The sequence below is a fragment of the Leptodactylus fuscus genome, chromosome 8, assembly GCF_031893055.1.
Source record: "Leptodactylus fuscus isolate aLepFus1 chromosome 8, aLepFus1.hap2, whole genome shotgun sequence".
NCBI lineage: Eukaryota > Metazoa > Chordata > Amphibia > Anura > Leptodactylidae > Leptodactylus > Leptodactylus fuscus.
This window is the reverse complement of record NC_134272.1, coordinates 72,345,561-72,371,337: the sequence shown is the minus strand read 5'-3', so window position 1 is coordinate 72,371,337 and position 25,777 is coordinate 72,345,561. Positions and strand designations below refer to the sequence as shown.

General features: G+C 43.8%; 2 protein-coding genes across 2 annotated transcripts; one reads left to right on the top strand and one right to left on the bottom strand.

The window, feature by feature from the left end:
- Positions 1 to 2,340: 2,340 nt before the first annotated feature.
- Positions 2,341 to 13,330, bottom strand: CFAP210 (cilia and flagella associated protein 210). The gene is made up of 9 exons (XM_075285482.1): positions 13,261 to 13,330; positions 11,002 to 11,216; positions 10,338 to 10,511; positions 9,486 to 9,691; positions 9,155 to 9,311; positions 7,834 to 7,973; positions 5,165 to 5,357; positions 3,638 to 3,802; positions 2,341 to 2,792 (listed from the first exon to the last, which is right to left on the bottom strand). The coding sequence occupies exons 1-9, from the start codon at positions 13,328 to 13,330 to the stop codon at positions 2,430 to 2,432; spliced, it is 1,683 nt and encodes a 560-aa protein (XP_075141583.1). The 3' UTR covers positions 2,341 to 2,429.
- A 324-nt stretch (positions 13,331 to 13,654) lies between these two features.
- PHOSPHO2 (phosphatase, orphan 2) lies at positions 13,655 to 20,034 on the top strand. The gene is made up of 2 exons (XM_075284170.1): positions 13,655 to 13,751; positions 15,629 to 20,034. Exon 2 carries the CDS (start codon positions 15,652 to 15,654, stop codon positions 16,366 to 16,368), a length of 717 nt encoding a protein of 238 aa, XP_075140271.1. The 5' UTR covers positions 13,655 to 13,751; positions 15,629 to 15,651; the 3' UTR covers positions 16,369 to 20,034.
- Positions 20,035 to 25,777: the final 5,743 nt, after the last annotated feature.

Here is a 25,777-nt window from a genome sequence, read left to right as displayed (position 1 = left end):
TGATTCTCGTTTATTGTAAGACGTCAAGTTTCATATTAACGGAGATCTATCTGTTTGACATGATCCAGCCTCATACAAGAGCCCATCCATCCATACATGCTCCTAGTGAAAAGCAATAGCTAGAATTCAAGCTGGTAGTAGAGGAAGAATAAAGAAAGGACATAAATTTCAACTGTGCTGCCATCTATGTAACAGCAGTTCTTAACAGATAGTAAGAATTAGGCTCCGTTCCCACGGAGTAACGCGCCACGTATTCAGACACGTATACACGTGATAGAGTGTGAGCTCTCAAAACAGATCCCATTCACTTCAATGTGTGCCGGCTCATGCGTGCTACACATTGAAATCAATGGGTTAATAAGCCTCCCATGGATTTCAATGTGTAGCGCCCGGAAGCCGGCACACATGGGATCTGTTTTGAGTGCTCACACTCTGACACATGTATACGTATCTGAATGCGCGGCGCGTTACTCTCTGGGAACAGAGCCTTAGAATTGGTGGAAGTGGTGAAAGGTCCTATGGTACTCTAAGGCCCCACATGGCTGCAAAAAAGCGCTGTGGGGAAAAGCGCGGTGGCAATGAACCGCTTTGCACAGAATGTTCGCTGTGGTATCCTCTGCTGACTTTCTGCTTCAATTAGAAAATCACTGGCATTTCTGTAGTTTTAACTGACATGCTGCCATTTCCAGAATATCGACTGAAATTGCAGCATGTCCACTGTGCGTATTTTACTGTAAAGTAGATCACTAGAATCCCATACACTTTGATGTGACTGTAAAACGCCACGTTTTTTTTTTTTTCTGTGGCATTTCCTCCACGTGGTGTCCCAGACCAAAGTGGATTTTGGTGCAGGATTTCACAGAAAGGAGCCAAAATCTATTAAGAAAGTATATTACATTTATTAGTGTCACAAATGGTTTGAGTACCCTTCAACACTTACGAGAGAAAGTTGGGTTTTATTTTTTAATTGATTGTGTTAAAATGTTCCTGTAAAGTCTGTGTGTCCAGTGCTGTATGTTCTTTAGCAATGTACATAATCCAATATAGGCCGTACCATTAAAGGTGAGACCTGCTGTCTTTTTTTTTTTTTTTTAAGTAATCCATTTCTACATCCTAAGTCTAAGTTGAGCTGAGTCACTTGTTAAGTAGGGGAGGGGGGGGGGCTCCAATCAAACCCAGAGTTTATTCCAGAATTTTAGGAAATTATATATATTTTCCTTTTTTGCAGACTTGTGTGATTCTATGGTAACAGACTACACACTCCTACAACTGAAGCTCAATATTGCATATTCAGTAGCTCATAGATAGGTATTGAATGCTGATCTTACTAGTTGTCTAGACATGAGATATGGTAACCTTAGTTTATAGAGATGAGCGAGTACTATTCGAAACGGCCGTTTCGAATAGCACGCACCCATAGGAATGAATGGAAGTGGCCAGCACGCAGACTTTGCCGGCAGCCTGCTGCTTATCCCCATGCGTGGCTACGTCCACTCATTCCTATGGGTGGGCCGAGGAGTTTCGAATAGTACTCGCTCATCTCTATTAGCTTACATCATCAAGGCTGCTACAATTATGGCCGTGTTTTAGCTTTCGTTTTGGCCTTAGAGATTAGTTGCTGGGATAATAATGGTTTTCACAATGTGCAAAAGAGGAACACTTTGCGTCACTGTCACTTGAAACTGCTAATATGCTGGTGCAAATGCGAGAATTCAGGGCTAGGTGAGATCTCAGCATAGTTCCCTGGCCTGGTCACTCAAGGAAGGTGTATTAAAGCAGTGCAGCAGTTTAGAGCAATGGAGCTGCCCCACTGCTCATTTGCATATTGTGAAATAAAAGAATATCATTGCAACGGAGCAATAAATTTTCAATGGGTAAAAAGGTTTTATTTTCAGATGAATCTGCCCTATCTGTGTTACTGGTTTAATATGCTTCACATGAGTGGCAGAATACTTAAAATATCTACCTTACCCCTGGTTCACACTAGAGATCAGCGAGTACTAGCACGCACCCCTAGGAATGGATGGAAGCGGCCAGCCGCTTAACCCCCTGCATGCCGGCTGCGTCCATTCATTCCTATGGGTGCATGCTAGTTTACACTAGCATATGTATTGTGTCCGGGGAGAGTCCACATGGTCTGCTCTGTTTCACTGGGACAAAATGGATCGGAAGCCCCATAGATATGAATGCATCACAAAATGCACTGGGATGTTTCTCCAAGTGTATTCCGTTGAAAACTTGGCCTCACATTGGATGCACACTCAGTTGTGTGCATGGGAGTCGAAGTCTTGCTTATATTAAAAGAATAAAATAAACTTACACAATGTCAGGATCTGTTCTACTTGTATTTAAATGATACTAACATTTGTAAAATTTGACGTTAAGAGATATAAAATCTTCACACTGCATATACTGGGAAATAATCCTTATCAGAATGTAAAGCCGAGTCTTCTCTTCCCTTGCTGTACATCACCATTATCATAAATCTCCTTTATTTGTTGGGTGGTGTCATTCTGATAAGCCGGTAACTGCACTCCGCTGGTGTCCTGTACTTGATAACTAGGTCGGATGCCGCCCCTGTCAGAGTAAACTGGTCCGCGGCCTCCACCGGTGCCCTTGTGCGCTGCCTTTATAAGTGGTAGTGGGTTTCTGCCAGCTTTGGTGACTGAATCAATCACTTCTTTGGCATATTCCTGAAATATATCTTCTTCATTAGCGAGCAGTGCTTCATTCTGCTTGGCATAGTCCAACTCTGCTTCTCTTTCTGCGTCGGCCATCGTCTTCTTCTCAGCCTATGAAAATAAAAAGGATATTGAAGAATCAAAGGAACACTAACATTACAGCTGAGTCTGGTTTAAGGCCGGGGCCCCATGGGATGTAAACGCTGCGATTTAACTGCAGCGGAGACGCTGCGGGAAAAATTGTGGCGTTTTACAGTGCAAGCAAAGGGGATGGGATTCATGCGAATCCCATGCCCACTTTGTGGAAAAAAACGCTGTGCGGACACGCTGCGATTTGCAAAGTCAAAGGTGCCAATAGACTAAACATAGCTGTGAGATATCAGTGTATTAATATGCAAGTTAAGATATAGATTTGGGGATGGCTCAGAAAAACGTCATCATCAACATAGCAAACTTCTCCCCAAAGGATCTGCCAGCCTTACCCTTAGTTCACATCTGCGTTCGGTAGTCCGCATGGAGATGCCCCAAATGGACTACTGAACACATTTGCAAGCGGTGTGCAGTGAAAGCACACGGACCCCATAGACTATAATGGGGTCCGTGTGCTTCCCGTGAGATCTCCAGACGAATGATGCGGAGAGGAAAGTAGATTGTGAAGTATTTTCCTGTCCGCATGTTCCCTGCGAAGATTTCGCGGGAAGCACATGAACCCCATTATAATATATGGGGTCTGTGTGCTTTCACTGCACACCACTTGTCAGTGTGTTCGGTATTCTGTTCGGAGGGGTCCCCATACGGACTTCCCGAACGGATTACCAGTACAGATGTGAATGAGGCCTTACATGACCTTTACACCATCAAATCCCACTGAAATGACAATCCACTAAGTCTTCAACAATATACAGTAGACCTGCAACCATCATAGTCTGAAGTGGTTTGCTGTGCGGTGCTCTTACCATCTGCTGGATCTGTAAGGTCTGCACTTTTCTACATTCATCCTCTGCTCTCCTCATTTTCTCCTTCTGTTGTGTGATAAAGAAGTTATCCGCTTCTTTTATCTCATACAAAGCCTGGAGTCCTTTCAATTTTTCTGTCTTTTCTTCATTCTCTTTCTTCTTTCGCTGATAAATAAAAAGACACAATAGACAATAAAATACAATGAACAATTATGTAAAATGTAATAAAAGAATCAGAATTTTTTCAAGTCATAGCTTCATATCTAATATCCAGGTACACTACGCATGTATAAGTGAAGCTCCAGACTGGGGCCCTTTAAATAACAAACAAATTTCAGGTCCCTGGGCATATCTCTAGAGATTCATTGGAAGGTTATGGACTATCGTTTTTGTAGTTTCATGGGTGAGGAAGAAGCGGATTCAATGAATGTTCTTCAATTGGAGGAGTTGTGGGCTGGGATGTGATGCTTGAAGGATAAGGGAGTAGCAGGTATGGCTGTGTGAGGTAGGGGAGATGAAGAAGTCTGTTTTCTCCATATTGAGCTTGAGGAGGTGGTAGGAGAAGAAAGTGGCTGTGGCTGCTAGACCCCATGATAAAAGAGTCAGTGTACATGAGGCCAAAGACTATGGCCAGCTGTCATCTGCTTGTTAGTGTAACAGGACAGGTCCATCATATTCACATGGCGGAGATGCTCTTTGAAGGTAGACTATCTGTTTCCAAATAGCTATTAAACTAAGCACATGAGCTTAACACTGCCCCCCGAGGTATGAGGAGAAGCGGTGATACTACATGAGGGACTGTGCTCAGGCGAGTGAATCCACCACCCTTGGTGCTCAGCAAAACTAATTTACGTACAGCTTAAAAGATACATTATTTTTTTTATCCCTAATCATTAAATTATTACCCCCTCACATAAAATGCATAATAATGGATAATACTTGGTAAGAAGAGAGAGGGCTCCTGGGACTAGACCAAAACCACCAGTAATACAGTGATATATCGACCACTATACATATTACTAGTACCTGTGAATTGTGTGAGGGAGATGATGGTCTGGATGTCCCCCCCCAACCTTTATTCATGACCCTTCTAGTATGATATAGATGGGGACTAAAAATGGGCACTGAAGTATCTAACCAACTAAAGAACCAGATTGTAAGCCAGCCAGATAGTCATGGATCCCATTCTATGCCTTCCTTCCCCTTCCCCTGTTCTCACCCCTCATGTTCAGAGCTTTTGCCTATTGTTTACTGTTTAAAAATCTTATAAAACGTAATAAAATGAAGTTAAAAAAAAACATTTTGCAGGTTGTGGTCATGAAACCACAGACATTATTGTGTGCGAGTTATCAATAAACCCATATGCTAAGTGTCATGGCCATTTGGGAGCTGACACTCTCTTTAAGTGTTGGAAAAGTGAGACATATACACAGTAAAATACAGTAACATCTAACCAGGCTCCGTATGGAACCATCACGGATTTCTCCAAGCTCCGTACAATAAAGCACACAAGAATCCAGCGCTCACCATGGCGATTCTGTGCTCGGTTATCGCCTTCAGATCTGCTTTTCTCTTTTCCTCTTTTTCCTTACTTTCTTTTTTCAGCTTTGCTTCCATTTCATCCAGCGCTCTAGTTAGGCGTTCTTCTTCATCATCGAGCTTCTGCTTCATTTGTGCCGCCAGCAGTTCGGTGATTCTGTCCCTGCGCTCCACTGTTTTCCTGTTCCACACCAAGATGACAAATTCAATAAGTATCTTCATATACAATATAAGGTAAGTTTATTGTTTCATTTCTATTAAACCTATCGAGACGAATAAAATTCCCAGAAAAATGATTTGGTATGGCATGGCCATGGGACTCGTATAGTAGTAATATAAAATGTTATAGGACAGGAGGATCTAGGGGCTGCCAAAAAAAGGGTTTATATATACAGTGGGGCAAAAAAGTATTTAGTCAGTCACCAATAGTGCAAGTTCCACCACTTAAAAAGATGAGAGGCGTCTGTAATTTACATCATAGGTAGACCTCAACTATGAGAGACAAAATGAGAAAACAAATCCAGAAAATCACATTGTCTGATTTTGTAAGAATTTATTTGCAAATTATGGTGGAGAATAAGTATTTGGTCAGTAACAAAATTTCATCTCAATACTTTGTTATATATCCTTTGTTGGCAATGACAGAGGTCAAACATTTTCTGTAAGTCTTCACAAGGTTGGCACACACTGTTGTTGGTATGTTGGCCCATTCCTCCATGCAGATCTCCTCTAGAGCAGTGATGTTTTGGGGCTGTCGCTTGGCAACATGGACTTTCAACTCCCTCCAAAGGTTGTCTATAGGGTTGAGATCTGGAGACTGGCTAGGCCACTCCAGGACCTTGAAATGCTTCTTACAAAGCCGCTCCTTCGTTGCCCTGGCGGTGTGCTTTGGATCATTGTCATGTTGAAAGACCCAGCCACGTTTCATCTTCAATGCCCTTGCTGATGGAAGGAGGTTTGCACTCAAAATCTCACGATACATGGCCCCATTCATTCTTTCATGTACCCGGATCAGTCGTCCTGGCCCCTTTGCAGAGAAACAGCACCAAAGCATGATGTTTCCACCCCCATGCTTTACAGTAGGTATGGTGTTTGATGGATGCAACTCAGCATTCTTGCTCCTCCAAACACGACGAGTTGTATTTCTACAAAAACAATTCTACTTTGGTTTCATCTGACCATAGGACATTTTCCCAATACTCTTCTGGAACATCCAAATGCTCTCTAGCAAACTTCAGACGGGCCCGGACATGTACTGGCTTAAGCAGTGGGACACGTCTGGCACTGCAGGATCTGAGTCCCTGGCGGCGTAGTGTGTTACTGATGGTAGGCTTTGTTACATTGGTCCCAGCTCTCTGCAGTTCATTCACTAGGTCCCCCCGCATGGTTCTGGGATTTTTGCTCACCGTTCTTGTGATCATTTTGACCCCACGGGGTGAGATTTTGCGTGGAGCCCCAGATCGAGGGAGATTATCAGTGGTCTTGTATGTCTTCCATTTTCTAATTATTGCTCCCACAGTTGATTTCTTCAATCCAAGCTGGATGCCTATTGCAGATTCAGTCTTCCCAGCCTGGTGCAGGGCTACAATTTTGTTTCTGGTGTCCTTTGACAGCTCTTTGGTCTTCACCATAGTGGAGTTTGGAGTCTGACTGTTTGAGGGTGTGCACAGGTGTCTTTTTATACTGATAACAAGTTTAAACAGGTGCCATTACTACAGGTAATAAGTGGAGGAAAGAGGAGACTCTTAAAGAAAAAGTTACAGGTCTGTGAGAGCCAGAAATCTGGATTGTTTGTAGGTGACCAAATACTTATTTTCCACCATAATTTGAAAAACAATTCTTACAAAATCAGACAATGTGATTTTCTGGATTTGTTTTCTCATTTTGTCTCTCATAGTTGAGGTCTATCTATGATGTAAATTACAGACGCCTCTCATCTTTTTAAGTGGTGGAACTTGCACTATTGGTGACTGACTAAATACTTTTTTGCCCCACTGTAAAAGTCCTTGGAGGTTCTTATGGGATTGTGGAGATTTGCTTTACATTTGGACACTGCTAGGTTCTACCCTATATTATTACTGTAGGTGGACTGAAAGTTATACAATTAAGGGTAAGTTCAGACGGGGTTTTTTGGTCCGGAACCTGAGGCAGGGGCCGCCTCAGGTTCCGGACCAAAAACCGGGTAGCCACGACTGAAAACCGATGCACCGCACTGGCATCCAGCCGCGCACTCCGCTCCGGATTAGGCCCAATGAATGGGCCTAGTCCTGAGGAGAGAGTGTCTTCAGGCCAAATCGCGAGGCGACTCGGCCTGAAGAATGAGCATGTCGCTTCTTTTTTCCAGGAGCCGGAAGAAACAGCTCCCGGAAAAAAGACCTGAGCGGCTCCCATTGATTTCAATGGGAGCCGTCTTTTCGGACAGGATTTTGAGGCGGATACCAAAAAACTCCATCTGAACTTAGCCTTACAGTGTTAGAGCAGACGGTCACAATTGTTCACCCCCTATCAGCAATATAGCCGCACTGAGGGAGGATTTATACTGCCTTGCTGTCCCCAATTCTGAAAGGGTTTTATAAGTTTTTGGGTTTATTTTGTGGCTTTTTCCAATTTATGCAGCTCACTGCAGTTTTGGTATATGGGTGTGTATGTACCCTCACCTATGTATTTCTTCCTCTCTTTCCTTTTTCAGGTTTGCCATTTTTTTCTTTGCAAGAACATAGCGCCTTATCAGGTCATCATTCTCTTCCTCCATTTGTTTCTCAAGTGCTTGGAGGAGGTCTCTGTCCGCAATATGCGCCTAGAAATATGATAGAAGATGTATCAGTGATTACTGCCCATACTATTTTACTCAATACTCTCCTTTGTTTTTACTAGAAAGGATTGCGGTAGGCCTTGTCTCATAAAACACTGTTTAATATGAGCAGAAAGACTTTTGAGGGCTATCCCAATGGTATATAATAATGGCATATTCCTAGGATACACCATTATTTTATGATTCCTGAAGGGGCAGGACCAGGACCCCTAATGATCTGGAAATTGAAGGGATGGCCGAATCAATAGATTTCCATTCTCTGCTGTGCAGTGAAACCCAACGTGATTGGCTGATCTGTATGTGCCACAAATAACAGTTTAAAGGGGTATGCCTAACTTATTCAGTGACAGCATAGGCTGATTGCTAGGATCCAACACTTCCATGAATTCATGATTTTTAAGGGGACCCCACTGACACAAGCTCCAGAGATTGGACCACAAAGTGGTGGCATGTGCTAGTAATATGCCAATGCTCAGTAAAATGGGAATACCCCTAAAGCTATACATAGCAGCTCACTGTGGGAAAAATTGTAGCAGACGCACATCACTATTTTTCCTGCAGTGCTTTGCACTGAGAGTTTGCAGAGTTTTCCTCTGTGGACTTTCTGTTTCAGTTATACCCAGAGGGAAACTGCCTGCATTTCTGTAGGTATAATTGATATATACAGCAATTTACACAACTGCAATGGTTCTGGAAATTGCATCGTATCTGCTACGCAAATTTTACCGCAAAGTGGGAAAGGAATTCTCTAGAATCCCTTCCACTTTGCGGGTAGTGTAAAATACAGAATTTTCACACCGTGGGGCCCCAGCCTAAGACTCCTGCATATACAGGCCACACAGTGGCTCAGTGGTTAGCACTGCGGCCTTGCAGCGCTGGAGTCCTGCTGTTCAAATCCTGCCAAGGGCAAAAAACCATCTGCAAGGAGTTTGTATGTTCTCCCCGTGTTTGCATGGATTTCCATCCCATATTCCAAAGACATACTGATAGGGAAAAATGTGCATTGTGAGCCCTATGTGGAGCTCACAATCTACATTAGAAAAAAAAAACTCTGCAAATACTTTGCTTTACTGTTTTTCTACTGCTTGGAAATAGACAATGCTTTTTTTATGTTTTTCAAGAAATCCTGAGCGTTCCACATGACACTACACAATTCCCCCCTTTACCAGATGAGTCTTCTTCATTTCTTTCTTCTCCTCCATTTTTAGTTTGGCTAGTTTATTCATTTCATACTCATACAGCCTGGCCTGTCTCTGGATCTCCTCACTTTCTCGATAGTTGGTGCGTTTCTCCAAGTCCGCAGCGTGGTTGTGCTCTTCTATCCTGGGGACAAATGTCATTGCATTAAGATGTCAAAAAGTGAGTATCTTTATGCCGAGAACTATTAAGGGGGTTTTCCTGGTCCCTAAAAGTATAACCTTTCCTTAGGATGTTATCATTATCATATCAATGGGGTTAGCTGTTTGCTTCCATATAAATAAGAATAAGTTTACATACTGCTTCAGAAGATCATGTGCGTTATTCTTTCGCTCAGTTAACCTCTGCAGCGCCTTCTGCTGGTCATTATAAATACTTTCTTCCAATTCCCTCTGCATCTTGGCCAGGGTGTCCTTGTCTTGCCTATTGTTCATATTCATCCGTTTATTTTTTAGTTCTATCTGGGCATCTCGTTCCTTCATGACTTCGGTAAGCAGTAAAGCGCTCTGTAACAAGACAGGTAACACATTTACGTGTATTCACTCAAACAGCTAGGAAACGTGCGCCAATCACGCTACTGGCAGTGCTCAGGGCTGACAAAGGGGTTATCCCCAGAATAAATATTAAATTACTGTACTCAGCTTCAAACAAACCCCCTGTATAAACTGATCCAAAATTTATGTGTTACCTTCAAAGACTTTTTTTTATGTTTCAGGGTTGGTTCACATCTGTGTTGGTATTCAGTCCGGGGAGAGTCCACATGGGGACCCCCCTGAACAGAATACCAAACACATTTGCAAACGGTGTGCAGTAAAAGCACATGGATCCCCATAGACTATAATGGGGACCGTGTGCTTGCCGCCAGATCTCCACACAAAACATGCGGACAGGAGAGTAGTTCACAATCTACTTTCCTGTCCGCATGATTCGTGCGGGCACCACACAGCAAGCACACGGACCCCATTATAGTCTATGAGGTCCATGTGCTTTCACTGCAGACCGTTTGCAAATGCGTTTGGTATACCATTGCGGTTGTGAATGAGGGGTCAGATGCTTTAGAGATATAAAAACAAAAGTAGTAATACTCTGGTATAGAATCAAATAGAAGTAGCCGGCACTTTGAAGAGTCCATGGCAGAAATGGATGACGTACGTGGAAGGTCTTGACTTTGTCATTCTGATAGTATTGTTTGAGCCTGGCCTTCTCTATTGCTTGCCTCCTCTTTTCTGCTTGGTACTGGGCCTCCTCCAGATCAATCCTTTTTTTCTCCTCCTCTTCTCGTTCCTCTCGCAGTTTTTTTGCCTGTAATTTTTCCTTCCTCAAACCCTGTGAAAAAAATAAAAATATCTGGAAAATGGTAAAGTGTCATTTAACTCCTTAACCCTTTCCCTTCACAGCCATTTATCATTTTTTTATTCTTCTGCTTTCCACAAGCCATGTCATTTTAGTTTTTTATGTTTCAGTATTTGGGGCTGTGTAAGGTGTCTTTTTCTGTGGGGCCAGGTGTACTGTTTATTTATACCGTTTTGAGGAACGTTTGACGTTTCGATAATTTTTTATTCAAATTGTTTTGGGAAGCGAAACAACAAAAAATGGCGGTTCGGCCATTTTGCCTTTATTTCCTGCTATGGCGATCACCATATAGAAAAAAAAATTTTAATATGCTTTAGGGCTTTGGAGTTGGTAAGCCAAACCACCAACTCTGACTCCTATATTTATCCACAGACTGACTCCAACTCCATAAATGGCTGATAGTCATGGTCAATGTAACACTAATGGATGCAAATATAGGGTTTTGTTTTGCACAACTACTCACTGATATAGTGTTGGTCCAGTTTTTCACCAATTCCTTGGAACGTAAGTGCAAGTCTTCTCGTTCTTTCCTTTCTTCATATAGTTTCCTTGCTTCTTCCTCCAAGGAGTTGGCATGGTTGGTAATGCGCTCCCACTCTGCTCTTGGAAGAACAGTGACTTCCCGGAGATCGACTGCTACACGTGCTGCATCGGCCATGTTTCCAGGTAATTTATCTACTGCAATTTTAATCAGAAAAAAAAAAAATTAATAACAGCCCCAGGTAGCAGACATAAGACATGTGCAAACATATATTTGCAGCCCCAAATAGTAAAAGTAAAGAGAAAAGGAACTTTTAATCTTGTGGGTGGTCCACAACCCAGTAAGTGCTCTGGCTCTTGTGAGCAAAACCTGACGCCTACCCTTGATCTCTAAAGACAACTTCAAGATTCTGCAACATCACTGTGGATTTGCTCAAGACAAGCAGAGTGTGTGCCAGTCTTTGAATCGCCCTCGCGATCTCATTTGAATATAATGTAAAAATTCTTCCTCTCTGCGCTGTAGGAGGACCCAGTAGGAGGGAAGAGTACAACATGTCCATTAAATCCCAATCATCACACTAAGTTAGGGGCTCTGGAATTTTCTACTCATGGGGGCCAAACTTTACCCGAATTCAGTTCTATATCAATCAGTGGCATTCATTTTTTTGAAGACTAGGATTTTGTTAACTCAGTTTAGGACATCCAAAACACAAGGGTTGGCGACCGACCACCACTGAGAAGCAACATGGATCCTTACATCCATTAAGACACAGTGTAATAATTTGTAAGGAGCATAATGTAAACCTGGGGATCTGAGCCCTAGAAGACAGACTGGTTTAGTAATCGCTGTAATAAGCAATGTACAGGTATGTCCACCATATGTGAAACGTATCACCTACAGCCTGACTACCTCTAAAGCACGTAAGGGGGACTTCAGGATAAATACGATGTAGACTGGTCAGGACCAGGTATGCTGTATGGAGTATTATTAAAGAGGACCTTTCATCAGATCGGGCACAGGCAGTTCTATATACTACTGGAAAGCCGATAGTTCACTGAATTCAGTGAACTATCAGCTTTCCCGATCTGTGCCCTGGGTAAAGCGCTATCGGTCCCGGTACCGTAGCTCTTTACAGTCAGAAGGGCGTTCCTGACAATCTGTCAGGAACGTCCTTCTCCACAGCAGTGCCTATCGGGGAGAAATGCCCCCTCTCCTCCTGATAATACTGATAGCACTGTGAGCAGAGGGGGAGGGGGCGTTCCTCCCCGCTCACACAGTACAGTGCTATAGTCGCTGCTGTGAAGAAGAATGTTCCTGACTGACTCTCAGAAACGCCCTTCTGACTGTAAAGTGCTACGGTACCGGGACCGATAGCGTTTTACCCGGGACACAGATGGGGAAAGGTGACAGTGCTTTGAATTCAGCGCACTGTCAGCTTTCCAGCAGTATATAACACTGCCTGTGCCCAATCTGATGAAAGGTCCTCTTTAAGGAAGACTCCACCAAGCTGATGCCCCACGTTGCAGAAAAGCAGCTTTTTTTTGTTGCAGATTTCGCACAACTACTAAGGGTGACTTGTCAGCTGCCTTACTGATCATGGTCCAGCAGATGCGCCTTGTTCAGAGGTTGGGGTGGTCCCCTTGCGAATGTCATTAAGGCTAATGCCCCATGTAGTGAGTCGCAGCCGAAAAATGCTGCGGAAAAGACATTTTTTTCCTGCAACGTTTTTCACAGAAAGTCCGCAGAGTTTTTCTCTGCGGACTTTCTGCTTCTATCTATTATACTTATACAGAAAGCACCGGCACTTCCATAGGTATCATTGACATGCAGTGATTTTCTACAATGTCTGGCTGGGATTAGCCATCCTCTTTGCAGCTACAGTAAACTGTGATGGTTTTTGCCGCCGTGTTTCCAGAACGTGGTTCCCTTGGCTGAGGGGGTGATCCGGCTTCTAAAAACGGACGTCCTGAATGTCGCAGCAGTTTAGGGGTCACAATGTGGTCACTTTAACGAATGAATGGCAGGGTGACATAGCCATCTTATATCTGTATCGCTACAAATGTTCGGTTTTTCGGAACCAGTCGTGTCGTTGTCACATGTTGCAATGCGCAGCTTTCTGCTACACCAAATGTCCCGCCATCTTGTCCTAACCTTACTTACTGTGACGTCATCCTGTCGCCTAAGATTTTTGCTGCTGCTTCCAGTTGCCCCTGTCTACACCTGCCGTCTGTTTCAGTTTACCTGTCCGCGATTTGCTGGAGCCCTTCCTCCGGCCATACTGCACCACAGGCCCGGATACCGCAGCCATCATCCTGCTCAGAAAACGCAGCCGCGTCCTTGTGTTACCTGGCAGCCAGCAGGGGCGTATGATACTGTGTTGCCTAGAAACGAAACCGGAAGTTCAGCCGCCTTTTCACTTCAACAAGAGGCGTGGCCTCCGTTTAGAAGCCGCCCAGTGCGCATGCGCAGCTGTTGTCACCGCTTAAATAATGAATCTTTGACATTATTCGCACAGGTTATTCGAAATACATCCATAACGGCTGCCCGAACAGAGTGTGGTGACCGAATGCTGCTGCCGGCATTGGTAGCGCTTGTCTCGGTATATAAGTGAGCTGGTGCTGACTGTTGCCCTCATCAAAGATGGCTACCGAATAGCCTTGACGTCATTGCAACCTTTTGACTGGGGACATCGCAGAAGTGAGCGGGTTTGTGGTGTCTTCTGCAAGTCTGGGGTAAGAGGAATCCTAGTAAATGCTATGTGCTGGCAGGGATGACTGCACTGCAGTAGGTATTGGGTAGGGGGCGCTATCAGTGCCATAGGTGATCAGTGGGCAGGGGGATTAATCCCTACTAATCCATATGTCTGCAGCCTGGGGCTTTCTAGTTCTTGTGAGACTACAACTCTCAACATGCGCGGCATCTGCACACGATTAGGGCGTGCCGGGGACTTGTAGTCTACCTAAGAGGTGGAGAGCCACAGGTGGCAGGCATGTTATATTATATTATACCCCCTCGGGCTAGGTCATCAATTCAAGATCCGTGGGGGTCGGACCCCTATGGATCATCTGGTTGAATCATAAGCATTGCTTCCATGTCATTGGTCATATGGCCTTAACCCATGAGTACTATAATGGTGACTATCATAATGATATGTATATGATAGACACCATGCCGCTCGTCCCAGCGATACTGAGCACAACTACTGCACAAATGGATGGCGCTGTGCTTGGTAAGTACTAAAGACGCCACTGTACTCTTGTGAACGCTGCAGTCTCTTCAAACAGCTGGTTGGGTGTGGACCCTCGGTTAATAATTCCTGGAAAACCCACATAGGCTCAGGCCCCACCTAGCGAGCCTCAACCAAAAAGCGCTGCGGGGGAAACACATCTGGGTTTTTTTTTTACAGTGCTTTTCACATAAACGGAATACGCCAGCGTTCCTGTAGTTATAATTGACATGATGCAATTTACAAAAATTGGAAATCATAGCATTTCCGCTGCAGGTATTTTTCTGCAATGTAGTGATTCTAAAACACTGTGGTTTTTCCCGTGCCGTTTCTCCCATATGGGGCCCTGGTGTTAAAGAGTGTTCCTTTCTCGCCACACCTGATTTATATTGGATGTGAGACTATGCCTGCACAAGCCCTTTAAAGGGATTCTATCATTAGAATCCCTTTTTCTACAAAGACCACGTTGGAATAGCCGTTAGAAAGATTATTCTTCTCCTATCTTTGTTATTCTGATCCGCGTCGCCATTCCTGAGAAATTTCTATTTTTTTCTGTGTGCAAATCAGTCTTCACAAAGCACTAGGGGCGTCCCATGTGCTCCCCGAATACTCTCCAGCAACGCCTCTGTCTTATTCTCCTGATGCCTCTCTGCTGCGTCATCAGCCGGCATAGCCAATTGTGCATGTCTGTTCAGCCATTTTCCTGTGGTCTCCGTTCAGCCACAGGAAAATGGCCAAACTGACATGCGGAGTCGGCTCTGCTGGCTGATGACACAGCAGAGAGCAGTTGGCAAAAGAACACAGAGGCGTCACTGGAGAGTCTTCAGGGAGCATGGGGACGGCCCTGTGCTTTCTGAGCGCAGGGGGAATGCCCCCCTGTGCTTTCTGAAGACTCCTTTGCATAAGGAAGAAATTGGAAATTTCTCAGGAATAGGTGTGGATCTGAATAACAAAGGTAGGAGAAGAATAGCCTTTCTATTCCAATGTGGTCTTTGTAGGAAAAAAAGAGATTCTAATGATAGAATCCCTTTAAGGCTTGCTTCACATTCACTTATTTGATCCATGAGTTATGGACCAGATGTCAGCCTTTTTCCTATACCGAACATAGAGTCAGGACCCAAGCTGGTCATCTATGATGCTAATAGTACCTACCTCCCCACGAGTCTACTGTTCTATACAGAAAACATGATTACAATACAGGACAGTAGAGCTTATGGGGTGGCAGGGACTATAATACTGGGAGTCTGGATTCCCAACTCAGTGTTCGGTCTGGGAAATATGGCCGTTTTCTCACAGACTGAAGTCGTGCTAATTTTTTTTTCCAGTCTACTCTGCCCCATGGATGAAACATATGACCAAATATCGAACCTTTTTAATCCCTAGGTGAAGACCACCATTCTACAAAGATGAAGATTCTCCTGGTATTTGACTTTGACCACACGATTGTCAATGATAACAGCGACACATGGATTGTGCAGTGTGCACCCGATAAAAAGCTCCCAAATGTGTTGGAAAACTCATATGAAAAAGGGAAATGGACAGAGTACATGGGTAGGATTTTCACCTATCTAGGAGAACAGGGAATTCGTGAGGATGACATGAAGAGAATCATGATCGCTATACCTTATACTCCCGGGATGACGGAGCTCCTTCATTTCATTGGCCAAAACAAAGATCGTTTCGACTGCATCATCATCTCCGATTCCAATACGATCTTCATTGACTGGATTCTCACCCATGCCAACGTGAGCAATGTATTTGATCAGGTGTTCACCAATCCTGCAGCCTTCGACCGCTTTGGGAACCTCACAGTGCAGAATTTCCACGTCCACCACTGTGCAACCTGCCCGAAGAACCTGTGCAAGAAAAAGGTGTTGGAAGAGTTTGTGGCCAAGCAGACATCAAATAGCGTGCGATACTCTAAAATAGTTTATGTTGGCGATGGAAGCAACGACCTCTGCCCCGTGACCTTCCTGAAGAAGGGCGATATCGCTATGCCCAGGGAAGGCTATACTTTGCAGAAGAGAATTGCCAAGGATATCGAGCTCATTGATTCTTCTATAAGCGTGTGGTCTACTGGAGCCGAGATATTGTCTCACCTGAAGCATCTGCTGGAAGAATAAGCATCTGCTAAAACATAGTTATCGGAACAGATCTCATCTACCATATAGTCTACAGCGAACATTAATATGGTAAACCGTCACCGGTGATCACAATCCTAAACGCACAATCAATATATCTACCATACATGTCATTAAATGTTTTCTAATGCTAATTTGCACTATAGTTGGGGTTTATCAGTATTGTGGATCTGATCCAGGGATTCTTCAGTTATTATGGACTGCATATGTTGTCATCAGGGTTCCTTAAGCTACCTGGCCAATGGACATTAACGTCACTCAACTTTTGCGCTGTTTTAAAGCTGCCCATGAATCTATTCCTTCTGACACCCCCCCCCCCCCCCCCTCCTAAGCATGCTCAGCATTTGTCAGGGTACGGTGGGCACATCCAGTACATATAACTTATTTGGAGGGTTCGGCTGACTTTTGCTCCTATGTATTAGGGCATCTTAACCCCAACAGCAGGTCATGTTTTCAGGATATCCCTGGTGTGCTGATTTATTTAAGGGATATCCTCAAATCATGACTAATTCTTGAAGATAGGTTTTAAAACAAAACCTTTTACCACAGCCAACAAGTCCTGTGTTTTATATAACTTAATATAACTTCTGGCACAGTTGGAATTTTTTCTCTAGCCCCCACCATTCCAGAGCAATTAATGCTGTTAGTTTTGGTGCCTGATATACTATACTGTCAGGAGGGTGGTGTCAGACTGGAGCAGACAAGTGGTGTGATTCTGAGCTCTGACACTGGCTGCCTCTAATTGTAGCTCTAAATCACACACCCCCTATCTGACACCACCCACCTGACATTGACAGAGCTTAAATAGCACATCAGGCACCAAAACTACCTGCAATTGTTGCTCAGTGGAGGCTAAAGAGAAAATTCTAACTGTGCTGGAATTAGTGGAGCAGCACCTGTTAACAGACGCTAAGAACTTGAATTGGTGGAGGTGGTGAAGGTCCTCATTGTATAGCTTATCCAAATTTCTAAGAGTTATGGCCTATTCTTAAGCCAGATCATCGATTTCAGACCTGTGAGAGTCGAACAGTCCTGAGCTCCTGCTGATCTCCTGTTCTTCTCAGTAATTTACATGCTGGTAGCCACGCTGCTCACTCGTTGTCCAAAGTGTAGCTGCTGGTTTAGGTACTGCAGCTGAGTTACTTTGTAGTCTACGGGATAGCACTGCAGTACCTAAACCCACCACTACACATAGTATAGCAAGTGAGCAGCGTGGATCTCTAAATGTGAATATTACTGAGAGCTGTGCCGTCCAGGGGCAGCTGATCTGCGGGGGTCATGGCTGTCAGACCCCTTCAAATGTAAAATTGATGACCTAGTCTAATATTACAAAGTTGGATAACTTCTATAAGAAAGAATATCATGGGTCGGACCAAGCCTGAAGAAGACATGACCATTTTTCCATGCGATTCGCTTTCTTATCTGACTTGACTTGAAGATGGGGATTTCTATAAAACTATTACAATATTGTAGCAGTGCACAGGATGAGTTGTGTTGCTTTGGCAGACAATGATCTCTTCCCTTACTCCATTATTAGACCATTGTTAATAATCACCAGCAGAATTGTGATTGCAGCTCCCGATTATCCTATAGGCTGTGCAGAATTAGTAATGCGTGTACTTGAAGGTTACTCAACCTTAGGTGCGGCTTGTATCTATATATGAGATGTAAAATGGCGGTCAGAGGTTGTCGTACACTGTAACCTTGTATTTCTGTGTTAATTGGATTTCTTTGCAGTTGACTATTCGATCCATTTGCTTCAGTTTGTTTTATCCTTTGACTTGTCGTATTCATTTTCATTGTGATTTGCATGTCCAGGAGATTTCTGAACCAAACTGATTTGGATATAACTTGAATACATGTAACCTAAGTCCAGTATCAGACTTCTGCCAAGAAAAATCATCATTTAAAAATTATTTGAGTTTTCGTCAGACGCTGAAATATGTGCAGGGTCTTGCTGGACAGTCTGTTCTCTGGCTGTATAAGCCTTTGTATATGGGGTCCTGTCAGTTTCTCTCCTGTTGCTACCACCAGTATGGCGGCAGCACATTTTCTGTTTAGTCTGAGGCAAGGGGCATGTACAATACAGGGTCGTCTTCCTCCTCCTGTCCATCATTACTAGTACTGGTAATTATCAGGTGTAACAGTAGATATAGTATAGGATATCCAGGAACATTGGACTGAAAATCCAGGCTATGGTGCAGATAAAAATATCCCTGCAGCATTGAAAAGAGAAATATAAAAACGATCAGGAAAGCTGCTCACGGTCTGTGACTAATATTCTGTTACCAGTAATATAAGCAGCTATTCAAGAGTATATAGACTCTTCTTGTACTCTCTGTGAGCTGTGTGAAGCTGCAGACTCATCGCTGTGCAGTGTACAGGCAGGGAAAGTTGTGTGCAGACATGGACGGGCTTTGAAGAGAGACCTGTCACAACAACTAAAATGTTTTATTATTGAGCCTGCTTATTTCTAAAGACAGAACTTCCCTAGTAACAAGGAGTGAACAGCAAATGAACAAGAATGGAGACACCTAGTGGCTGGAACTTTAGAAAGGTATTTGGCAGGAAGCACAAATTTGCTTTTAATGCCAAAAGCGTGCCATCAGTGTGCCTTTGCCAATAATTTGTAAGTTACTGTATGCTTGAGAATAAAGTTAACCAAGCTGTTCAATTTTGGCGGGGTTGGCTGAAGGCAAATGCTGGGTGAAAGAAACATCTGGTGCTTTAAATTTTAGCATTCCAGTATTCCCATAACAGATAAGCCACTGCCACAGGGCCTGGTAGCGGATATTACCCTGTCCCCGCTGTAAACATGTGCATGCTTGGAGTCGGGAGCCTGTTGACCAAGTGTCCAACTATTGTGTTGTGTGTTGTGCGGGCAGCTTAAAATATCTTGTCTTATCTGTAGTCCTGATATTAAACTGAATACTCAAAGCTGGGGCTACACCCTGGGGAAAATGTTACAGACGTCTAGAGGCCGGCAATAACCGATTATCGGGCTGGGCTCATTATTATAGATATTCTTTGTAGCCCTGGCCGTAACATAGATAGATGTAGAAAATCTGAACAAGATGCAAGCAGAAAAGTTTTGGTTTGCTAGGGATAAGTGACATGTAAGGTCGTACAGTGGGTCGAAATGCGTGTTTAGCATCGTAGAGCAGTTACGTGGAAGTTATAAGTCCTGCTGGGTGTGCTAGTCTGCCTCCCAGCTGTGATCTGTCCAAGCTCAGGTGTATATTGCATTCGGGAGAAGGATATGGAATAAAGTAGCATAGGAGGCTATATACAGTATTAGTTAAGGATAGCTATGACATTGAGGCATATAGTATGAAAATCTAAACCACAATGGTATTATGAATGTTTTATGATGTGTTATACAAGCCACTAGCAAGCTGTGCTTATAAAATACATTTACCCTATGGCTGATGGAGAAAGAGCATTCCACAGAACAGGGGCAGCACAAGAGGATGTCAGAGACAAGTCCATCAACTCCAGGGATCTCGGACACCTAGACTGTATTGCTGTTTCAGCAGCCTCCGGGTGCCGGAAGCCACTAGTATACATGTTAGGGAACATTCACACGGAGTAAAGTGGCGCTGATTCTGCCACGATAGGTCGCAGCAGAATCAGTGCAAGTAAAAAGACTCCAATTGACTTCAATAGGAGTCTTTTTATCCGCGGTGATTCTGCCGCGAGTGATCGTGGCAGAATCAGTGCCACTTTATTCCATGTGAATGCCCCCTAATAGGACCAGTGCTGCAATTCCTCAGAACCACCACTATCCAGTGGCTGGCGCTGCTGCACTCCATCCATAAGCAGATTCTGGCACCTGGACACTGCAAGAGCTCATCTGTGCGGGGTCCAGGAGTCAGACCCCAACCGATCACCTACTGATGACCTATCCTGTGACTGTCCTGGGAAGTGAGAGCTTTCTATACTTCTCTTCATCTGCATAAGGCCTGGTTCAGACATTGTAGCGTATGTATTGCCAAGGCGCCCTGATCGCCATAGGTTTTTGCACTTGAGATGCTTACCTTGTATTTCCGCCGTAATAGTGTTTGCACTGTTTTGTGTGGTGATAAATAATATATTTTTTTAATAATATATATATATATATATATATATATATATATATATATATTTATTTGTCTTACGGAATTCAGCTTGTCTTCTTACCTGTAATATCCTGCATAGAAATGTTAATTTAACCAGTATTAACTAATGAATCCTAACGGGTCTCTACCCATCAGATACCGCCATTGTGTGGGCAGAACCAATATTCAGGAGGCTGCAGCGCGCAGGTTGTCGTCTTTTATGACTGGATTTGGTTTCCTTCAATCTCGCAGCGACATAATGACTGTGTATGTAATAACTATACCGTAATAATTATATTTGGAAAAGATTCTATAAAATCTGATGTGGATTAATAACCATGCTATAATAAAGGGGTTTGTGGTGAAGCAATTACCATAGGTCTATGTGTGTGTTATTATAATATACAGCAATATACAATAATTCTCCTATTATATTGGTATAATCTAAGGATACAGTCACACTAGCATTCGGTGACCATTCAGGAACTCCATCTCCCATTCTGCTTATACTATGCGGAATGTAAGTGGAACTTTTCAGGTTGGAAACTCTCCGGACCCTATTATAGTCTATGGGGTTCTGAGTTTCCACGGGTAACTGCCTTTTAAGCAGATTGGTATCCGTTTTTTGGGTCCCCAAATGGATTCAATGAACGGAAACCGAATGCTGTTGTGAACCTAGCGTAAACCTGGTAGTCCAGAATTTCTGCTATTTGTTTCTAGCATAGACTCTTATTAGATGAAAAACCGAGAGGGCCGCCATATTCCATTCTGGATTTTTATTTTGGGCCGACTCGTCACTGTACATGGATAACTTTTGGCAGACCTTTAGAGGCTAAATTCACACGACCAAATTTCACCTGTGAAATACAATACAGTGATGTCACAGTACAGGGATAATACACCCAGTGATGTCACAGTACAGAGATAATGCACACAGTGATGTCACAGTACAGGGATAATACAGTGATGTCACAGTACAGGGATAATGCACACACTGATGTCACAGTACAGGGATAATGCACACAGTGATGTCACAGTACAGGGATAATACGCACAGTGATGTCACAGTACAGGGATAATACGCACAGTGATGTCACAGTATAGGGATAATATACACAGTGATGTCACAGTACAGGAATAATACAGTGATGTTGTAAGGGGCTTATGGAGTAACTGTGTCATTTGTCTGATCTTCTGCTGCCATCTACTGCCGAAAGGCTAAATTGCAGGGCAAAGCTTTTCACAAATGAACCCCCCTACAGCTCAGAGAAAAATGGTATGTTCCAGGGAGGAAAAGCGTGTGACTACAGGAAGCTGCAGGCAGAAGGAGACACATGTCTTGCTAGGAGGATCTGCTGCAGGCTGCTGTGCCCATTAAGGACTTTCCTTTGATAAACAAGGGCCCAGAGAGACTTCACTATTCCTGCCTTGTGTCCGCTTGTAATCAGAGGTACGTGTGAGTAGAGTGAGGGGCCATACAGCTCGGTCAAGCTTTAAAGCAGCTTTGTGTGCTAGAAGACAAAGCAGGCCCTTCCTGGAAGATTGATACGGTACACTGTGTTACTGACTTACGTTGAGAGGCCTTTCCTAGTCAATGCATGCAGGTTCAACTAAGGACACTAAAGGGGTAACTACCACAATTTGTTGTGTGCACTGTCATATTGAAGTTATACGTTTTGCTTAGCTACTGTATACTTTATTTCTTACCTTCTCTCCCGTTCTCATTCCCTTCCCCCCGCTTTCTTTATTAAACTGTTTTATATTGTTGCTCCATGCAGTTACTGCATATATCATCACCTGCTTCCCATTACAATGTATCCGTACAGAGATAATACTCAGTGATGTCACAGTACAGGGATAATACGCACAGCGATGTCACAGTACAGGGATAATACGCACAGCGATGTCACAGTACAGGGATAATACACGCACAGCGACGTCACAGTGCAGGGATAACACGCACAGCGACGTCACAGTGCAGGGATAACACGCACAGCGACGTCACAGTGCAGGGATAACACGCACAGCGACGTCACAGTGCAGGGATAACACGCACAGCGACGTCACAGTGCAGGGATAACACGCACAGCGACGTCACAGTGCAGGGATAACACGCACAGCGACGTCACAGTGCAGGGATAACACGCACAGCGACGTCACAGTGCAGGGATAACACGCACAGCGACGTCACAGTGCAGGGATAACACGCACAGCGACGTCACAGTGCAGGGATAACACGCACAGCGACGTCACAGTGCAGGGATAACACGCACAGCGACGTCACAGTGCAGGGATAACACGCACAGCGACGTCACAGTGCAGGGATAACACGCACAGCGACGTCACAGTGCAGGGATAACACGCACAGCGACGTCACAGTGCAGAGATAATACACGAGATAGTACACACAGTGATGTCACAGTACAGGGATAATACACACAGCGACGTCACAGTACAGAAATAATACACGAGATAATACACACAGCGATGTCACAGTACAGGGATAATACACAGAGTGATGTCACAGTACAGGGATAATACACACAGCGATGTCACAGTACAGGGATAATACACACAGCGATGTCACAATACAGAGATAATACACGAGATAATACACACAGTGATGTCACAGTACAGGGATAATACACACACAGTGATGTCACAGTACAGGGATAACACACACACAGTGATGTCACAGTACAGGGATAACACACACACAGTGATGTCACAGTACAGGGATAACACACACACAGTGATGTCACAGTACAGGGATAACACACACACAGTGATGTCACAGTACAGGGATAACACACACACAGTGATGTCACAGTACAGGGATAACACACACACAGTGATGTCACAGTACAGGGATAACACACACACAGTGATGTCACAGTACAGGGATAACACACACAGTGATGTCACAGTACAGGGATAACACACACAGTGATGTCACAGTACAGGGATAACACACACAGTGATGTCACAGTACAGGGATAACACACACAGTGATGTCACAGTACAGGGATAACACACACAGTGATGTCACAGTACAGGGATAACACACACAGTGATGTCACAGTACAGGGATAACACACACAGTGATGTCACAGTACAGGGATAACACACACAGTGATGTCACAGTACAGGGATAACACACACAGTGATGTCACAGTACAGGGATAACACACACAGTGATGTCACAGTACAGGGATAACACACACAGTGATGTCACAGTACAGGGATAACACACACAGTGATGTCACAGTACAGGGATAACACACACAGTGATGTCACAGTACAGGGATAACACACACAGTGATGTCACAGTACAGGGATAACACACACAGTGATGTCACAGTACAGGGATAACACACAGAGTGATGTCACAGTACAGGGATAACACACAGTGATGTCACAGTACAGAGATAATACACTCAGCGATGTCACAGTTCAAGGATAACACACACAGCGATGTCACAGTACAGGGATAACACACACAGCGATGTCACAGTACAGGGATAACACACACAGCGATGTCACAGTACAGGGATAACACACACAGCGATGTCACAGTACAGGATAATACACACAGCGATGTCACAGTACAGGGATAACACACACAGCGATGTCACAGTACAGGGATAACACACACAGCGATGTCACAGTACAGGGATAACACACACAGCGATGTCACAGTACAGAGATAATACACACAGCGATGTCACAGTACAGGATAATACACACAGCGATGTCACAGTACAGGGATAATACACACAGCGATGTCACAGTACAGAAATAATACACGAGATAATACACAGTGATGTCACAGTACAGGGATAATACACACAGTGATGTCACAGTACAGAGATAATACACGAGATAATACACAGCGATGTCACAGTACAGGGATAATACACACAGCGATGTCACAGTACAGAGATAATACACACAGCGATGTCACAGTACAGGGATAATACACACAGCGATGTCACAGTACAGGATAATACACACAGTGATGTCACATTACAGAGATAATACACACAGTGATGTTACAGTACAGGATAATACACACAGTGATGTCACAGTACAGGGATAATACACACAGTGATGTCACAGTACAGAGATAATACACACAGTGATGTCACAGTACAGGATAATACACACAGTGATGTCACAGTACAGGATAATACACAGTGATGTCACAGTACAGGATAATACACACAGTGATGTCACAGTACAGGGAAAATACACACAGTGATGTCACAGTACAGGGATAATACACACAGTGATGTCACAGTACAGAAATAATACACGAGATAATACACACAGTGATGTCACAGTACAGGGATAATACACACAGTGATGTCACAGTACAGAGATAATACACTCAGTGATGTCACAGTTCAAGGATAATACACACAGTGATGTCACAGTACAGGGATAATACACACAGTGATGTCACAGTACAGGGATAATACACACAGTGATGTCACAGTACAGGGATAACACACACAGTGATGTCACAGTACAGGGATAATACACACAGTGATGTCACAGTACAGGGATAATACACACAGCGACGTCACAGTACAGGGATAATACACACAGCGACGTCACAGTACAGGGATAATACACACAGCGACGTCACAGTACAGGGATAATATACACAGCGACGTCACAGTACAGGGATAATACACACAGTGATGTCACAGTACAGGGATAATACACACAGCGACGTCACAGTACAGGGATAATATACACAGCGACGTCACAGTACAAGGATAATACACACAGCGATGTCACAGTACAGGGATTATACACACAGCGATGTCACAGTACAGAGATAATACACACAGCGATGTCACAGTACAGGGATAATACACACAGCGATGTCACAGTACAGGGATAATACACACAGCGATGTCACAGTACAGGGATAATACACACAGCGATGTCACAGTACAGGGATAATACACACAGCGATGTCACAGTACAGGGATAATACACACAGCGATGTCACAGTACAGGATAATACACACAGTGATGTCACAGTACAGGATAATACACACAGTGATGTCACAGTACAGGGATAATACACACAGTGATGTCACAGTACAGAGATAATACACACAGTGATGTTACAGTACAGGATAATACACACAGTGATGTCACAGTACAGGGATAATACACACAGTGATGTCACAGTACAGAGATAATACACACAGTGATGTTACAGTACAGGATAATACACACAGTGATGTCACAGTACAGGATAATACACACAGTGATGT